The sequence below is a fragment of the Petaurus breviceps genome, unplaced genomic scaffold (genome assembly GCF_028583685.1).
Source record: "Petaurus breviceps papuanus isolate PSGF00001 unplaced genomic scaffold, PetGlider_PUasm1.0 370, whole genome shotgun sequence".
NCBI classification, from domain to species: Eukaryota; Metazoa; Chordata; class Mammalia; order Diprotodontia; family Petauridae; genus Petaurus; species Petaurus breviceps.
Window position 1 is genome coordinate 459,155 of NW_027186297.1, and position 17,555 is coordinate 476,709.

Genomic DNA, 17,555 nt, shown 5'->3' on the forward strand with positions numbered 1-17,555 from the left:
GCTCGGGCTGTCCTCTTGCTGGCTCTGCACTTCACCGCCCACTTTCCCCACTGACCACCGCAGACCCTTCCCGTGAGGTCAGAGGCCACCCAGTGGGGAGGGCTGGACATCAGGCTCCGGGCCCGGTACCGAGGCCACCTCCCTGGAAGCCCAGGACCGGGATCGCAGCCGATGCCCTTCCCTTCACCTGGGGAGACGGGAGGGACTGAGCGGCAGGTGCCGTCCTTGTCCGAGGTCACCCCGCGAGCCTGACTCTGTGATTCCCGGGGGGCGTGAGGAAGCTGGAGGCGAGGCCAGACCCCAGTGCTCCCCGCAGCCCGCCACGGTGACGGCGCGTGTGGGGCGGGCTGAGGAGGGGCCGGCACTGTGGGGGGGCGCAGCCCCCGGGAGGGCGGCGCTCTCCAAGCCCAGATGCAGGGCCGGGCCGGGGCGCTATCGTGGGGCCGGAGCTCGGGGGGAGCGCCGGGCTGGTGCTGGACGCAAGGGCAGAAGCACCCCTCACGGGCCTCGTCTCCCGGCGCCCTGCCTTTGCCCAGGCTGAGCCCCCCCGCCGGCCGTGCCGTCTCTTCTGGGCGAGCTCCCGGCCCACGCAATGTCAGCCGCCTGGGCCGCGGGCACCTCCAGAGGCCCAAGCCCTCCGCTGGGGCAGCTGCGGGTCCGGCTCTCCCCCACCCCAAGGACGCCAAGGGTCTGGGGGCTCCCGAGCCTCGGGGGCACATCCGCTGGGGGGCGGGGGGCGGGGAGGAGGGGGCATTCCGGCGGGGGCCCCCCTGCCCTCCCCCTCCTCCGGGAGCCCCCGGGACCTGGTGCCCGGACAGCGGCCACAGACCCCGCCCCCTCCTTTCCTGCCGGGCCCTGCTGCGCCCCCTGGTGGGCGGAGACCATGGCACGTGGGAGTGTGGGAGGAGCCAGGGGAGGGCAGCGCCCCGCCCCGCGCAGCCCACGCTCAGCCACTTCCTCCCCGAGGCCACGCCCCTCCCCTCTCAGCTCGCGGAGGCGGCCCTTCCGGCGGAGCTAGCGGCACTTCCGGCGCGGCGGGCCGCACTTCCGGCCAGAGACATGGCGGCTGCCGGCTTCGGAGTCGCCCGGCGGCGCGTGGCCTGCGCTGTGTCCGGAGGCGTGGACAGCGCCGTGGCCGCGCTCCTGCTGCGCCGCCGAGGTGAGCGGGAGCAAAGGCGCGGAGGAGGTAGCACCGGGGGGGGGGGGGCCCCGGCGGGGCCGTCGGTTTCCCTTATGCCCCCGCTTTGTGCGGGGCCCAGGGTGGGGGCGGGGAGCGCACGGCCATGGCCCCGGCCCCGCCCCCGGCCCCGCCCCGGCCCCGCCCCCAGCCTCCAGTCCCGGCCCCGCCTCCTGCCGCCTGGGCCCCCCAGGACCCCGGGCTTCTCTTCTTTTTTTTATTTTTATTTTTGCTTTTGGACTTGTGTTGTCTGACGCCGGATTTGAACTCAGGTCCTCCTGACTCCAGGGCTGGGGCTCTATTCACCGCGCCACGTAGCGGCCCCTAGGCCTTTACTAATGCCGGGGGACAGGGGCTCAGTATAACTGGGACTCCGTATAACTGGGGTTCCGTATAACTGGGGCTCCGTATAACTGGGGCTCTGTATAACTGGGGCTCCATATAAGTGGGGCTCTGTATAACTGGGGCTCCATAGACCTGGGGCTCCTCACACCCCCCCTCTGAACCTCGGTCTCTTCTTCTGTCAGGTGACGGGGACTCCATATAACTGGGTCTCCGTATAACAGGGGCTCCATATAACTGGGGCTCCATATAAGTGGGGTCCATATAACTGGGCTCCACATACCTGGGGCTCCTCACACCCCCCCTCTGAACCTCGGTCTCTTCTTCTCAGTGACAGCACCCCGCCCCCTAACGCCTGGGCATCTCCTCTTGGGCCTCTGGTGCCCAGAAGGCCGGCCCCGGCCCCGGCCCCCTGACCCTCCCTTGTCCCTGCCCAGGCTATGAGGTCATGGGTGTGTTCATGAGAAACTGGGATTCTCAGGACGAGCGGGGCACGTGCTCGGCAGACCGGGACTGCGCGGACGCGGCACATGTGTGCCGCGTGCTGGACATCCCCTTCCACCAGGTGTCCTTCATCAAGGAGTACTGGCACGATGTGTTCACGTAAGCCCAGTGCCCCCAGTGTGCATGCATTAGGCACCTGCTGTATGCTGCCTTCTGTGGCTCCCAGCGCGGCCTGGCTCTGGCGGGGGGAGACTGAGGCCCCGGGGCTTCGTCTGCCCCATCAGGCGGGGGAAGGGCAAGGGCGGCCGCGCATGGGCAGCACCTACTGTGTGCTAGCCCCAGGGAGGGGAGACACAGGGACCACCCCATGCCTACCCTGGCCACGCCCCCAGTGGCCCTGCCCCCCCCCTTCCCCCCTGCAGGGACTTCCTGAGCGACTACGAGAAGGGGCGGACCCCGAACCCCGACATCCTGTGCAACAAGCATGTCAAGTTCAAGGCCTTCTTCCGTTATGCCGTGGAGTGCCTGGGTCAGTGAGGGCCAGGGTGTGTGGGGCCCTCCCCACATAGCCGCCCCCCCCCCAGGGTGCTGGGGGGCTCCCACGGATAGGACACGGACACAGCCACAGGCGCCTGACCCCCGAGCTCCTCTCCCCCTCAGGGGCCGACGTCATGGCCACCGGACACTACGCCAGGACATCGCTGGAGGACGAGGAGGTCTTCGAGCAGAAGCACGTGCCCCGGCCCCGCGGGCTCTTCAGGAACCGCTTCGAAGTGAGGAACGGTGAGCGGGCCGGGCCGGGCGCCCCGGGCCGGGGTCCCCTCTTCTCCCGGGAGTGACCCCGCCACCCCTCCCTTGTCCTCCGCAGCCGTGAGGCTCCTGCAGGCAGCGGATGCCGCCAAAGACCAGACCTTCTTCCTGAGCCAGGTCTCCCAGGAGGCCCTGTGCAGGACCATCTTCCCCCTGGGGGGGCTCACCAAGGCCTTCGTGAAGAAGATCGCGGCTGAGAACGGCCTCCAGCACGTGCTGCAGAGGAAGGAGGTCCGTCCTGGCCAGTGCTGGGCTTGAGCTTGCTGGGGAAGCTGGTCAGTGGAGAGATTGCCCCTTCCTGGGATGGTGCACAAAAGGCAGGGGTGGCCCTCCCTGGCCGTCCTCATCCCTCCACCTGTGCATGGAGCAGCCCCGAGAATTGCCTGGCTAGCTGAGCATTTCTGGGAGAGCCAGGGCAGTCCTAGATCAGAGCAGGAAAGAAAGCTGCTGGTGCCCTTGTGAGGCCTCTGGCAGGGCCATCCCCTCCAAGGCTGACCAAGGAGCCAGGACCCAGGTCTGGCCCTGGAAGCCCCTTCCCCCTGGGCCACAAAGGATTCCTCTCTGAAATAAAGGGGGGGTGGGCTTTGAGTAATGGTGCCAAGGGTCCTGACCTCCTGGCATCTCCCCGGCCCCCGTGGGAGGCCCGTGCCTCAGTCACAGGAGAGGCCAGTGAGCTGCGGCATCTCCCCGGCCCCCATGGGAGGCCCGTGGCTCGATCACAGGAGAGGCCACTGAGCTGCGGCATCTCCCCGGCCCGCGCCTCGGTCACAGCAGAGGCTGGTGAGCTGCGGCGTCTCCCCGGCCCCCGTGGGAGGCCTGTGCCTCGGTCGCAGGAGAGGCCAGTGAGCTGTGGCATCTCCCCAGCCCCCGTGGGAGACCCGTGACCTGCGGCGTCTCCCCAGACCCTGTGGGAGGCCCGTGCCTCGGTCACAGGAGAGGCCGGTGAGCTGCGGCGTCTCCCTGGCCCCCATGGGAGGCCTGTGACTAAAGATAAGACACTTGCTTCCCTTACAGAGCATGGGCATTTGCTTCATTGGGAAACGACACCTGGAAAGCTTCCTGCTGCAGGTGAGGCACCTTTGGCAGGGCCCGCCCACTGAGCGCGTTGGGGTCCCCAGGGTGCTTCCTGTGTGTAAGGATGCCCTCTGTCTTACAGTATCTACGGCCTCGTCCGGGGAACTTTGTTTCCATAGAAGATCACAAGGTCTTGGGGACGCACCAAGGTAGGCGTGGCTGCCTCTGCTTGGCCAGGGGAGCCAAGCCCTCCAGTAGGGGTCAGAGCAGGGGTCGTGGGTGTGACCTCGCAGGCTCATGCCACGCGCTCCCCTCCCCTCCCCAGGCTGCTTCCTGTTCACACTGGGCCAAGGAGCTAAGCTCGGGGGCCTGAGAGATCCCTGGTACGTGGTGGAGAAGGACCTGGGCAGCGGGGACGTGTTTGTGGTGAGCAAGCGTGCGCATCACGTGTGTGCCATGTGACGGCCCTGTGGCCGGCTCTGGGGAGCTTGTGGTCCCTGCCAGCTCAGCCCGCAGCTGCTGGGTGGGTCACCAGACTGCTTCCTCCTGCTCTGGGCCAACCCCTCCCCATTACCCGGTCCGGGATTGTCTGAAGAGCCCTTGGGACCACTCTCGGGGTCACGCAGAGGCGAGGAGTCAGAATCCTGAAGGAAAGGAGGCACCAGGCAGGGAGGGGGAGGGACCCTCACACTCCAGGCCGCTGGTCAGCCCATCCTGGTCTGTGCCCTCCCCAGGCCCCTGGCCCAGACCACCCCGCCCTCTACCGGGACCTGCTGCGCACAGGCCGCGTGCACTGGATCGCCGAGGAGCCGCCAGCCCAGCTGGTCCATGACAAGATGATGGAGTGTCATGTGCGCTGGCGGCACCAGATGCCACTAGGTGAGCGCGCCCAGGGAGATGGGAGCGGCGGGCACCACCCTGGGGGGCCTCCCTGGCTGCTAGCAGGCGGGGGCCAGGTGGCTGAGCCCCGCTTTCTCGCCACAGCACCCTGCGTGCTCACGCTCAACCAGGACGGGAGTGTGTGGGTGACCGCGGTGAAGCCAATGAAAGCCCTTGCCATGGGCCAGGTCAGTGTCTCCCTGGCCTTTGGCCTAAGCCGCATGTCCAGCCCCAGTCCCCCAGACCCTGAGCTTCCCTAGAGCAGGAGGGCTCCCCAACACTCTAAGGGCTGAAGGGCGCTGGAGAATCAGAGCTGGGAGGGGCCCAGAAGCCTCCCAGGGTGAGGGCTCCTTTTTCAAAGAGCTGTTCCTTCCTCTAAAGCCCTGGGTGATGGAGGGGGGTGGCCGGTGGGCTGGGGTATGCTCAGGCCCAAGGCACCTCTTCTGCAGATGGAGGTCACAGCCACTGCCCAGACAGGCTGGACAGCCCTTCCCAGCTCCGGACAGGGGGCGAGGGGGTGGGGGCTACAGAGGCCCTTCCCCCTCCCATCCTCGGCCTTGGCCCAGGTGCAGCTTTGTGTCCTCTGACCCTCAAGCCTCCTTAGGGTGTGGGGCGGCTTGATCCGTTGGGAGGCCTGGTCCTTGGCCAATCCAGGAGGGATAGCTCAGGGACAATGGGGACAGAGCTCTGGCCGTCCCTGGTCTGACCACAGCCCCATGTGCACAAGGGACTGGAGGGTGGGAAGGTACCAGGCAGGCTGGGGGTCCAGCTCGCTTCTGAAGATAGTGGGACCCGCCCTCAGCCCCTGCCCCTTCCCAGCAGGAGGGGGCCCCTGGGATCACTGAGCACAGTGGGGGTGTGGCTGTTTGGGCCAGGGCCCCCTGGCACCTCCTAACCACCGGTTCATGCTTGGGGGTCGCCATCTGCTATGGCAGAGTCCCAGGAATGTCACCAGTGCATGGAATGCCGGGCCCCAAATGTAGATGCTGTCCGGCCTGGCCGTTGGCTGGCAGGCTCTCCTGGGCTCGGGGATCAGGCCCCTCACTCGGGGGTCCCGACTCACAATATTTGATCTTTTAGTTTGCTGTGTTCTACAAGGGTGACGAGTGTCTGGGCAGCGGGAAGATCATGAGGCTGGGGCCTTCGGCCTACACGCTACAGCTGGGAAAGAGGCGGGCTGCAGTAACCAGCGAGACCTCGGATGGCGGCCAGGGCCTTGGCCCCCCCACAGGCCCCGCTAGCTGAGCCTCTGGGAGGGGTGGACACAGGCCCTGCCCATGGGGCTCCCGTGTGGTCTTGAGGCCTCCCCGGCCGCCCCCACCACGTGGGGCACCTGGTTATCAGATGCAGGGCCCAGAGGCTCGCCCCCTGTGGCAGTGTGGCTGTGGAGATGACCGCGGTGTGTGCCAGGGGCGGCTCCTGTATTTGTAGGAAGGGCCAGGGGAGGGTCCTCCCTCTGTCATTGCTGGGGTGTGGGAAGTGAATAAAGACTGTGCCTGGATGAGGCTGGCTCCTGGCCTTTCCTTCGCCCCTGCCTGGACCACAAGGTCCTGATGAGCCCCCACCAGGCCAGGCGGCTGTGACCAGAGCCCTGACTGGCACACTCTGGGGCCAGGCCTGCTGAAAGGTGCCCAGTGGAGCCCCCTGGGGGTCGGGAGACTGTGTCAAGGTCCTTGAGCAGCTCCCTCTGCCTCATTCTCTGACTCCCCCGGCCCTGTTCAGGGTTTCCTTGGCAGAGACACTGCGTAGTCTCCAGCCCATTTTACAGATGAGGAAATACAACCAGGGTGAAGCAGCATGCCCGCAGAGGCTGGATTTGAACCCTGGTTCCAGGCCCAGTCCTCCACCCATGGGGCCATCGTGCTACTGCCCTGCTTAAGCTTCCAGAAATAATAAAGAAGTAAAACAGGTTAAAGTGGTTCTGTCTGGTCTCTTGCCAGCCCGAGATCTGCACCTGCAATGGGTTCAAGGGGCTTCCCCAAAGGCCACTCGAGCCTGGTGTACTTGGGGGCGGCCTCATCAGCCTTGTCCAAGGGCTAGGCCAGAAGTGTGTCCCGGGGGCCTCCATCCTCACTGTTGGTCACTGCTGGGGACAGGATGCACCAGGAGCCCACTTTGAGTCCAGCCTGTGGGACAAGCATCCCAGGACCTTGTGGGAGGAGGGTCCCTCCCTCCTGGGGCTGTCTTCTAGGCAGGGCTGGGGTGGCCCGGGCGGGAGCTCCCGCGGGGTCCTGGCAGGCGGTGTGCTGCTGTGTGCCCTGCCTTGCCTGTCCTCCACGGGGCCTTCCACCCAACCTCTCCAGCCTTAGTCTCTTGTGATTGCCCTCCATGGAGCTATGTTGTAGTAACACCGGCCTGCTCATGGTCCATCTGGCCCTCTGCACCGGCAGTGCCCTCTCTAGCACTCATCACTCTTCTCTGGCTTTCGATGGTAAGGCTCTCAAAAGCCTGGTTGGTCAGATCCCAGTTTAGCTCAGCCTCATGCCGGACGGCTCTCCAGCTTGGCCAGAGCCAAGGTGCTCCCTTGGCCATGACTTTGGGAAGGTGAGCTGGTTGGCGAGCATCCTTCCAGTCTCTCCTCCCTGTCTTGGTCTGTGCCCCCAACTCTTAATGCCTTCACTTGGCTCCTGTGGAGTGGAGGGACAGGGTTCTGGCCATAGAGGCGGGCAGCAGGAGCCACCTCGGCTTCCTGGATGCAGGTCACTGCCCAGGGTGCCCCCTTTCACCTGATCATTCGCAGCAGTGGCCTCCTTCAGGGCCCCCAGGGGCAGAGGCTACTACTGGAAATACCTGAAGCCAGCTGTGGGTACGGCCCTCTTCTGGTCCCCTCCATTGGAGGAACATTAACCCACAAATCAGCCCCTCTCAGATGGCAACGGGCCCATAAGTCTAAGTCCACCTCCTCGTTTTATGGATGAAGACTGAGGCCCAGGCCACTTAGGTGGTAAGGGGCAGAGGCAGGCTCTTGGAATCGAGGGGTGCAGCTATGGAACAGCTCAGGCTGCTGGGGGCCTGTGGAGGGGGCATAGGTCGCTTAGCCTGCAGCCCCTCCTTACCCCAGGCCCTGCTCCCCGTGGTCTGATACCTGTTACAGTGCTGTCCCCAAGGGCCTCCAGCCTGTGATGCCCCTGGACCCCACACCTCTCAAATCAGGGATTCAGCGAATAGGAATGTAGTGGAACATTTGTTTGGGCAGCCCTGAGTGGGGTGTCGGGGTGCTGGAGGGGGCATCTCATGGGCCCCAAGTCCAACCCACACCTGGCCTGCAAGGTGGTCCTGCCTTCCAGCCTCCGCCCACCAGGGGGTTGGCCTGATGCACATGAAGTCGTTCTGTATTCCTCCAGTTCCTATCTTCTGCTATCTTTTGAGGTCCAGCCGTGTGTACTGGAAAGAACCCTGGCTCAGGGGTCAAAGGCCCTGGGCTCAGTCTCACCTCTGATGACCACTAGAGGTATGGCCTTGGGAAAATCACTTGTCCTCCCCAGGCCTCAGTTTCCCCATCTGCAAATCTCCTGGGAGGGCTGGGCCAGCCACAAGAGCATCCCAAGTCCTTTCTTTTTTGACCCAAAGTGCCATTTCATTGGTATAAATCAGCAACTTTTCTGCAATCGAGGGTCTCAGACTTGGTAACTCATCTTGGGTCTGTCAGCAGCAGGACTCAAACCCAGGACTTGCTAAATGTGCGCTGGCTTTCTGTTATGGATATTATTCTCTCCTTTTACAGAAGAGGAAATCAAGGCTCGTAAAGCTGAAGGGCCATGGCCAAGGTCACTCAGACCGGAAGTTGCAGGTGGATGTTGGACCAGGAGGCTGCTACTGCTGAGGTCATGGCCCCTCACAGGCCTGCTCTGCTTCTTTCCTCTTCCAGTCTATTCTTGAGGAGTGGCCAGATTCCTTTTTTACTAACAGACCTACCCTCTTGAGTGGCTCCCTGTCACTTTTCTAGGCAAACCTTTGATTTAAGACCACCCCCCACTGGATGTCACCCACCCAGACTTCCCACGTTTTTTCCGTGCCCTCATCCAGATGGGGAGGAATCCTCGTCCTGGGAACCCTCCCACCTCTGGTCTGGGCTCACACTCCTCCCCAGGTGTGTGTGTATACGTCCATATTGTGTGCCACTGTGGGACTGCACTCGGAGGGGAGCCAGACGTGGCACTCTATGTGCACACATGCATGTTGTGTTATTTCTGTGCTTTCGCTACCAAGGTGGGATAAGCTGACCCCCCCACCCCACCCCCTGTCCCAGCTCGCCTAGGCAGAGCTCACTGCAATACCATTGGGCAGGAAACTCGGCAGAGGGTGTGGGCTATTAGAATGTCTGATCTGTGGGATCCTCATTCAAAAGCTGATGCATGGCAGGAGAAACTGAGGCACATCCCTGTGGATATTCTCAGTATTGTGAAATGCCTGGCTGCCAGCTGGGAGAGCAGTTCACCTCCAGGGGCATCCGGGAGAGCTTCATTTCATAGGACTCTTGGTCCTGTTCTCTTATGGAGCTTGTGATGAGTGTATCCAAGGGGATGGCCACGTCGTAGGTGCGGTGACCTCTGTGAAGTAAAAAGGGGTAAAGAATTCCATGAAGAAATGGGAGACCCCTCCAAGCCCTCTCAACACACATTGTCTGGCTTCCAAGGTGGCCACGGCTCGGGCTAGAGATGAGCAGACTGGAAAAGAGAGCCAAGATTCAGAAATGGAAGAGCAGGTCGGGGAGCCCCACACTGTGCTGGAGGGCATCCCTTCTTCATCCTGAAAAGTGACAGGCACCCTGCAGGATAAGCCCGCACAATGTCACCAACGATCAGACATCCTTACCCTGGGAGGCACCAGGCATCAGCTGGGAGCTATTCCAATCTAGCTATCTCTGTGCAGACGGTCATTGAGGGCTGAGCCACAGTCAAAACCAACCCCAAAGGACGGGAAGATGAAGACAAGGAAATAGCACACGGCTCATGAGAATGGAAAATAAATAAAGGTGGAACTGAACAGAGAATGTTCATTGGTCAGCAGCAGCAGAATGAGTGTCCCATGGATCTGAGCCAGCCACCACTGCCCCAAACCATCTCATCTAGGCCTGGGGGCATCCCAAGTGAGGGAAGGTCATAGTGATGCCAGGCCAAGCCAAGGTTTGGGGATCAGAAGCTAAGAAGTGAGGGCAGGATGGGAACAGGCTGAGATTCCGGCCCTGGCCGTCTCTGGGCAGTTAGGATCTCTCCCTCTCCCCCTACAGGGCCAGTTTGGCTCAGAGGCCCAGCTGGATTTGGTGCTCCATCCCCCACAGAGACTGGTCACTTGGAGGTGCTCTGAACCACAAGGGAAAGGGCTGGGGGCAATGGGAGATGGCCAGCTACTCCCTCTCTGGGTGTCCAACACTGTGTCTGAACATTTCTGATACCATATCCTCCTCCCCCCAGAGAGAGCTCTAGGCTCAGTGAGCCCCTCACAGATGGGAGAATGCCTGGGAATCACGCACTGCCTGGTGATGAAGAAATGGAAACTGATGCGGTCGTCATGCTAATTCAGTCAGGTAACCAGTGATGGAGCCAAGCCCAAAGCCCTGGCATTGCCGATCACTCCCTTTGGCTCTGGTCAGGGAGTCTGTCCCACCAGACAGGCTCTCAGAAGACAGACAGGTCCAGGTCCTGGCTCTTCCATTTACTAGCTATGTGACCCTGAGCCTCAGCTTCCTCATCTGTAAAGTGGGGAAGATCTTATTTGCAGAGGACAGCCAGCTTGGTACAGAAGTTGAAGACCCCAGGGTCAAGAAGACCTGAGTGTAAGCCCTGGCCCTGACACCCACTGGCCATATGATCCTGGGGCAAGTCACCTAACCCTTCTGAGTCCAGCATGTTCTCTCCAAAAAGTTACAGATGGATTCCCTATCTGAATGGATGGAGGGAGTTTCTACACTGGGAGTTCCCTCGGCTGATATAGTCCTAGGTCCAGAGAAGACCAAACACACACACACACACACACACACACACACACACACACAGTGGGATATGCATTACAGTGGTGAGAAAACCCTATATAAATCCTAAAGCAGTCCAGAGATGTGAGAATCGTCATCAGCCAGTGTTGGAAGGGACCCCTGAGGTCCTGGAGTCCGACCGTCTCTTTTTGCGGAGGAGGAAACTGAGGCTCAGAGCAGAGAGGGCTCTAGTGGTGCTCACGTAGGATCAGAGTTGGAGGTGCATTCTCTTCCAGCTGTGCTCTGGCCCTAAATAAGCCCCGACCTGAGGTAGGAAAGGGAGAAAAGGAAGGGCGGATGGGAAAGTAAAGAGCGCTCTAAAGCAGAAGGGTTGGCCAGTGTCGGCGAAAGTGTAGGTGACGATGTCAGGGTAGGTGGCCGGCCCACCACCAGCCTGAGTCGGCCTGCAGGCTCCTTGTGGTGGGGTGAAGTGTGGTGGAGGGAGGGGGGAGGGGAGGCTTCTTTCTGTCTTGATGGAAAATCCCCCTCCCCCCAGCCGGGCATTTATCAAACAAGAACCCTCTCCCACTCCCGGCTCTAAGTGAAAGCTGATATGGAAGCCCCAAGCAGGAGCAGCCACGGAAACAAGCAGACGCCTCCCCTTGGCAGCTGGGATGGGGGTGCGGGTGGGCGGCAGGGTGCTCACTCATGGTTTGGGATCTGCTGCCAGGGCTGCCTCTGGCCTTCGGGGAGGGGACTGGAGTCCAGGAGAACACAGGTTAGCACCTCAGGCAGGCGGGCAGGCAGAGGGATGGGGTAGGAGTTGTCTCCCTGCTTTAGTGACTGCTAGCTCAGTGTGGGGCAGCAGGAGAGCTGAGGGCGCCTGGGGAGGACGGAGACAGGCTCGCTCCCCTCTGAGGACTGGGAGCCCCAGTTTAGAGAAAGCCACAGACCAAGCTGGCGGTGTGAGAAGAGGAAAGGACATGGGAGGGGGACAGGCTTGGCTAGGGCTGGTGATGCCACGTGAGGGGCGTTTGGAGTACCTGGGCAGGTGGACCCTGGGAAAGAGAGAACAAAGCAGAAATCACAGCCGCCTTTATGTAAATAGCCCTGGGGAAGGAGGAGTGGGCTTAGCGGCTGGTCAGCAGGCACAATCAGGGGGGGGGGGGGGGGGCATGGCACATTCAGAGGGTCTGGGTTTGACTCCTCCCTCTGCCCTCTTCTACCTGTCAGACCATAGGTCAGCAAGTCCCTTAATGTCTCTGTGCCTAAGTGTTCCCTTCTACCAGATAGGGGAGAGGCAGATTAAAGGGTCTCCCAGCCCTTCCAGCTCCAGATCCCCAACTGTGTGACTACAAGAGAGACAGAGGGACAGAGACACACAAAGACAGAGAGAAGGAAGGGAGAAAAAGAGAGACAGAGAGATGCAGGCTTCATGTAGAGATTCTTCAGCAATGAGAGGTTTCTGGAAGGGGAATGGACTGCCATGGGCAGTAGTGAGTGCACATTCACTGGAAGGGTTCAGGTAGAGGGTGGATGCCCACTTAAGGGGATTTTGTGCAGGTAAGGGTTGGACCAGAGGACCCTGACTTTCCTTCTCTTCCATACCATGCTTAGGCCTGGGTTCGGGGTTGGTCTGAGTCCCCCCCTCCCCCCCCCGTTGTACCAGGCTGTGGCCACTGGGTGTCAGGTGCCTGGGGATGATGGGGTTGGGCTCCGGGTGGGTCTGAATTCAGTCTGGGAATTGCAAAGGCCAATTTTTCTCTTTTTCCCACACACTCCAATTTTCATCCCTCTCATCCCTTCCCCCCAACCCACCGACAACCACCCATCTTAACCCTAACCCTAATTCCGGCACTACCGGCTACTTCCACAAATCAGATCTACCCTCAAGGGCCAATGATTTCCACTCAAATCCATCAATCAAATAATAAATTATAATAGTAATAAACACTTTGGGAAGCTAGGTGGCGCCATAGTGCACAGAACACTGGGTCCAGAGTTGGGAAGATTCTTCTCCAGGAGTTCAAATGGCCCATTTGCCTCAGTCTCCTCATCTGTAAAATGAGCAGAAGGGAATGGCAAACCCCACCAGTGTCTCTGCCAAGAAAAGCCCAAATGGGGTCTCCAAGAGTCAGACACAACTTAACTACTCAGTAGGTACTCTACTAAGCACCTTACAATTATCTCATTTGACCATCACAACAGCCCTGGGACCTAGGTCCCCATGTAACAGTAGAGGAAGCTGAAGCAGACGGCTTATGTGACTTGCCCAGGGTCACACAGATAATAAGTGTCTGAGGCTGAATTTGAATTCAGGTCTTCCTGACTCCCACCAAACTACCCAGGTTAAGGATCCACTCTGTACTAACCCTTGAGGATGCCAAGGCCAAAACGGAGCAGCCCCTGCCCTCAGGGAGCTCCCGAGCCCAAAGGCTGGCCTGGTCGGGACCAGGGGTCCTTTGTCACTCACCCCACCCGGGGGCTTTAGGGACACATGGTGTGCCACTCCCAGGTTAGACACCATCCCAGTGTTCGCCCATCATCCGATGTGAGTGTATGTCTGAGTGTGTTCAGAGGCACGTGTGTAGACCCCCAGCTTCGTGGGTCAGAACCATGAACTGAAGGGGACCCCAGCCACCTCTTTTTTGCAGAGGACAGTTGTGACTTGGGTCACACACGTCCCACAGAGAGAATGTGCCCTCTGCGCCCAGCTTCCCCGACTCCGAATGTGTCAGTTCGTCTGTCCAGAAGCAGAGGCAGATGGGGCTGATAGGTGCATGTGTGTGCAATGTGCACGTGTAGAGGGGCACGGGGCAGGGTGCCAAGGGGCCATGAAGAAGGGGCAGAGACAGCCTCCACATTCAGAAACCTCTTAATTTATTGTAACCTCAGCCATGCTGTAAATCCAGTGTTCTGAGCATTAATAAATATTCATTTGTTAAAAAAACAAAAACCTCCAGTGTCTTGTCTCTCATAAAATTTTATGTCATAAAAATAGGTTTTCATTTTTCCGTCATTTATAAAACCGACATCCTCCCGATAGAACTGACAGTATACTTGACCTTGACCTTGACGGGCAGGATGGAACTGGCTGAAGGTGGGGGGTGGGGGTTCACAGACCACGGACATGTTCCAAGTTGGTTTCCACCTGAAGAAGTCCCATTGGACCATTACAAAATGGCGACCGTTCTCATTCTCACAACGGAATCCTTAAGATTCTGCTGGAGAGTCCCTGCCTCCCCCCAATACGGGGGAAGTGGGGGGCTGCCTGTCTGCACACACATGCAGCACTACCCCATCCTCCAGCTGGCCATGCTGGCCCCCAGAGCTCTCCCTTGACCTGATGGCTTCTCACACACATCCTCCTATCAGAAGCCACAGTCAGCTTGCCCCGGATGCAGGGGGTGACAGGGAGACCAACCGGACTTCTGGCCTGGGGAGTCTGGGGCTGGCAGCCTTGGGACTTCAGGGGGCCTGGAAGGGACCAGCACCTTCGAGAACTAACCCAAATAACTGTCCAAACGCTTGGGGGGGAGAGAGACGTTTCTAAATTCCCGGCCCCAACTCGCCCAAGGGGCTGGAAAACGTGGCCAGAAGGAGCAGCCCTCCTGCTTCCACTCTGAATAGATGCACAGCCTCCAAGAACCAGAGACCCCCAAACAGAAAGGAAACTTCGCCCTTGCCTGACCCCCTGACTGGCCTCGCTCCCCTGGTCCTGGCGGGCCCTGGTACCTCGCCTGGCCCAGGACCCACTAAGTCCACGGATGCCCAGCACACAGCTGGCCCAGTGCGCACTGGCCACGATGGAGCCTCTGTGGGCCATGACAGGTCGGAGCTGATCTCCTGGGCCCGCTCGGCCTCGAGGACACTGGAAAGGAGCTGAAAGTCAGGGGCAGCGAGGGACGCCTGCAGACCTGGTGACCAGCAGATGAGAAGCCGCGAGCCACCGTCGGGCTGCCACGGCCGCCAGCCTTGCCCACACCAGATTCAAGTACAACTATGCATTTTTCTTCTGATATAAAAATAGTGAGGTTTTCCCCCTAGCAATTTCCAGGTATCCACAACATCAGTACAAATGCAAAATATACACAGGGCTTTTTTTCTTCCTTGGAGAATCACCGTACAAAATATATCAAAGTATCTACACTTCTTTATATATAAAAGTCTGTTGAAAGACAGATGGTCCTGAAAGGTGGGCGCAGCTGCTGTGGGGGAACGGTCTTGGAAGGCACTGTTTGCTTGTCTGGGCCCCGCAGGTCTCAAGCCCAGGCCAGGAGCTTGGACCCCAGGCTGCTTCCGTCCCCGCCGCCTCCTGTTTCGGGAGCCACGCCATGGCAGTGTGGCCTGGGACTTTCCCAAAGGCTTTGGCACATGCTGGACGTTCCAACAGGCACTTATTGTCCGCAGCTGTCCCAGGTCTGCCATGAAATGTAAACTGCAGGGAAAGAGGCTGCCGTCTGCACCCTGCATGACCAGCTCTCCAGGTCGCGGCTTCCACTCGGGGCTACGGGGAGGCGGGTCCTGGGGCCGAGAAGCGTCACGACTTCCTGATGATTCAGATAGAAGTCTCATTACTGCCTCTGTTCACGAGAAGGAGAGCAAAGGGAGCCACAAATGGCTCACTGAATGAGTGACCACACAGGGAGGATGAAGCCCACTGACCCTCAGTGCCGCCCGGGAGAACACGTCAGGAGCGCTCCAGGGGCCTGGGATGGGCTCCCCAGGCATGGGGGCCTTCCAGGGAAGCTTCTCCACCCCTATCCCCACTGAAGGAAACAGTCCAGTGTCACAGGGTCAGCAGCAGAGCTGAGATTGGAATCTGGGGTTCTGGTTTCAAATCTACCCTTCTTCCCGCTCTCTGGAGCCGAGTTGTCAAGATCGAGGAAGAATGAAAGGGGTCGCCCAAGGAGGGATGACAGTCCCATTTCAGAAGGATGGGGAGCAGTCAGTAAACACTAATTAAACTCCTACTGTGTGCTGGCAGATGCTGCCTGCCCAGCCCAATGGGGTCTCCTTGTGACTGGAGAGCCCAGACCCTCAGAGAGGGGCTCTTCTGGGCTCCCCAGGGCTGAGTCAGGGAGGGAGGGGGCAGTGATCCAGGACAGGGCAGTGCCCGAGGGAAGGAGGGAGTACACCCCTCAGAGCAGTGAGCTGTGGGGAAGGGGGCAAGCTCGGGGGCAGAACAACCACCCTCAGCTCAGGGCTCTGCCGCTGGCCTCCTGGGGGACCCTGGGCAGGTCACCAAGCCACTCTGGCCCTCCACTTTCTCAACTACCGTCACCACCTACAGCTCTAATGTGGTGATCACAGCATAAGAATAGAGGACGCGGGGAGTGGGAGGGGCCTTAGAGATCATGTGTGAACGTGTGCACATGTGTGCATGAATTTTGTACATACATGTGTATCCGTGTCTGTGTGTGCATGCATGCGTGCGTGTGTGTCTGTGTCTATATGTGCGCATGTGTGTCTATGTGTGTGCATGTGTCTGTGTCTGTGTGTGTGCATGCGTGTCTGTCTGTCTATGTGTTGGTGAAATGAAAACCTGATGGGATGCAGGTAGAGTTACCCTGTACTTTTTTCAGTCACCCTTTGGCTTCAGGGACCCCTCCCCCACTGCTCTCGAGGACCCCTAGGAAGGTGGGTCCAAACTCAGATGATCCCATGAGTGGGACCCTAAGGGATCCCTTGTCCATCCCCTGGCCCTCAGGCTGGCCCACACTCCCCGCCTTCCCCCAAAAGGACTCTAGGAGAGAGAGACAGAGGGGTGGCCCTGAGGGGCTCTCACTGTACAGAGGCGGATTGAGAGGAGACCCCTCAGGGTCGTGCCCCAGGCCTGCAGGAGGAAGGGGCAGGCCCAGAGACCCTCCCACCAGCCCCACTTACTCTGAATCGGATGCGTCTGTGCGGACGGTCCCGGTGCGCACATTCATGACCACCCCGTTCAGCTGGTCACGAGCGTGTTCCCGTGGAGAGTTTTTGACAGTCACTCCTGGGTCCAGCACGGGGCAAATGCCATCACTGGAACCCAGGGAAGATGTCCTGGACAAGCTCATAGTTTGGTTGCCATCTGCCAGCTTCTCCCGGAGCCGGCTCTTAAGGTTGCGCTCGCTCAGGGGTGGAGGGTAGGTCACTTTGTTTTTCAAGATGCCTGTGATGAGAGAAATGGGAAGGTTGTCAGCCTCTACAAGGCACGGAGGGGCTGCAATCTGTACCGGCGAAGGGACCACCCTGCCAGTGGAGTCAGTTTGGTGAAGATGTTAAGATATATAACAGAGACAATGGTAACAGTGAAACCAATAATGAGCCACCGTGACATCAATAGAACAGTAGCTTCTTCAGGGAAGGAATCACTTCATTTTTTCTTTTTATACCTAGCACAGCACTGGGCATACAGTAGGTGCCTAACTAATGCTTTTTAGGGATCAGCTGGTTGCTATATCTATAGCATTTCACCAACCACAGAGCACTCTGGCAGTCAGAAAGCCTGGGCTCGGACACTCTGATGCTCACTACTCCGGTGACCTTGGACACATTGCTGGAGTTTCCAGGTCTGAGGATCCTTATTAGTGACCTGAGAAGCTTGGCCCGATGGCCCCTGAGGTCCCTGCCTTCCAGCTCTAAAGCAGCGGCCCTGGGGCCAAAGCTGGGGAGGGCGTCAGAGGGTGTGGGCAGGAGCCGCCCAGCCCTGCGCTCTCCCCTCCAGCCCTGGAACCACTGGCCTCCCTCAAGTCTCAGGCCTCACCTCTTATGGGGCTCCTCTCTTCTGCCAGGCTGCTCGTGGCCTCCCCTGACCCAGCTGTGCACACGGTGCTTCCCCCCATGGAGGAGAAGCCCTGGAGGGCAGGGACCAACCCCCTTGTGTACTGGCTTCCCCAGCACTGGCCACAAGGCTTGGGACACTGTAAGAGCTTGGGAAATGCTCATTCACTCATTCATTCATTCATTCATTCATTCATTCATTCATTCATTCATTCA

General features: G+C 59.8%; 2 protein-coding genes across 3 annotated transcripts in view; one reads left to right on the top strand and one right to left on the bottom strand.

The window, feature by feature from the left end:
- Positions 1-1,025: 1,025 nt before the first annotated feature.
- Positions 1,026-6,167, top strand: TRMU (tRNA mitochondrial 2-thiouridylase). 2 transcript variants are annotated; one of them, XM_069099319.1, is made up of 11 exons: positions 1,026-1,159; positions 1,957-2,122; positions 2,386-2,492; positions 2,624-2,746; positions 2,832-3,004; positions 3,788-3,841; positions 3,930-3,996; positions 4,113-4,213; positions 4,522-4,666; positions 4,772-4,854; positions 5,747-6,167. In XM_069099319.1, the coding sequence occupies exons 1-11, from the start codon at positions 1,060-1,062 to the stop codon at positions 5,909-5,911; spliced, it is 1,284 nt and encodes a 427-aa protein (XP_068955420.1). In that variant the 5' UTR covers positions 1,026-1,059; the 3' UTR covers positions 5,912-6,167. The 2 variants fall into 2 exon arrangements, with proteins under 2 accessions (XP_068955420.1, XP_068955421.1); XM_069099320.1 differs by having other exon boundaries at positions 2,001-2,122; positions 2,624-2,736.
- A 7,269-nt stretch (positions 6,168-13,436) lies between these two features.
- The window catches only part of CELSR1 (cadherin EGF LAG seven-pass G-type receptor 1), a 48,930-nt gene continuing 44,811 nt past the window's right edge, over positions 13,437-17,555 (bottom strand). Inside the window, exons 30-31 of the mRNA XM_069099323.1 lie at positions 16,464-16,728; positions 13,437-15,160 (exon numbers count right to left, since the gene is read on the bottom strand). Coding sequence (XP_068955424.1) covers positions 15,136-15,160; positions 16,464-16,728 — 290 coding nt within the window. The 3' untranslated portion in view covers positions 13,437-15,135. The remainder of the gene's footprint in view (positions 15,161-16,463; positions 16,729-17,555) is intronic.

Excerpts from the sequence above, each read along its gene's own strand:
- TRMU (XM_069099319.1), top strand. The coding sequence starts at position 1,060 with ATGGCGGCTGCCGGCTTCGGAGTCGCCCGGCGGCGCGTGGCCTGCGCT. Across the intron at positions 2,123-2,385 it reads TACTGGCACGATGTGTTCAC|GGACTTCCTGAGCGACTACG; the intron begins GTAAGCCCAGTG and ends TCCCCCCTGCAG. Across the intron at positions 4,214-4,521 it reads GCAGCGGGGACGTGTTTGTG|GCCCCTGGCCCAGACCACCC; the intron begins GTGAGCAAGCGT and ends TGCCCTCCCCAG.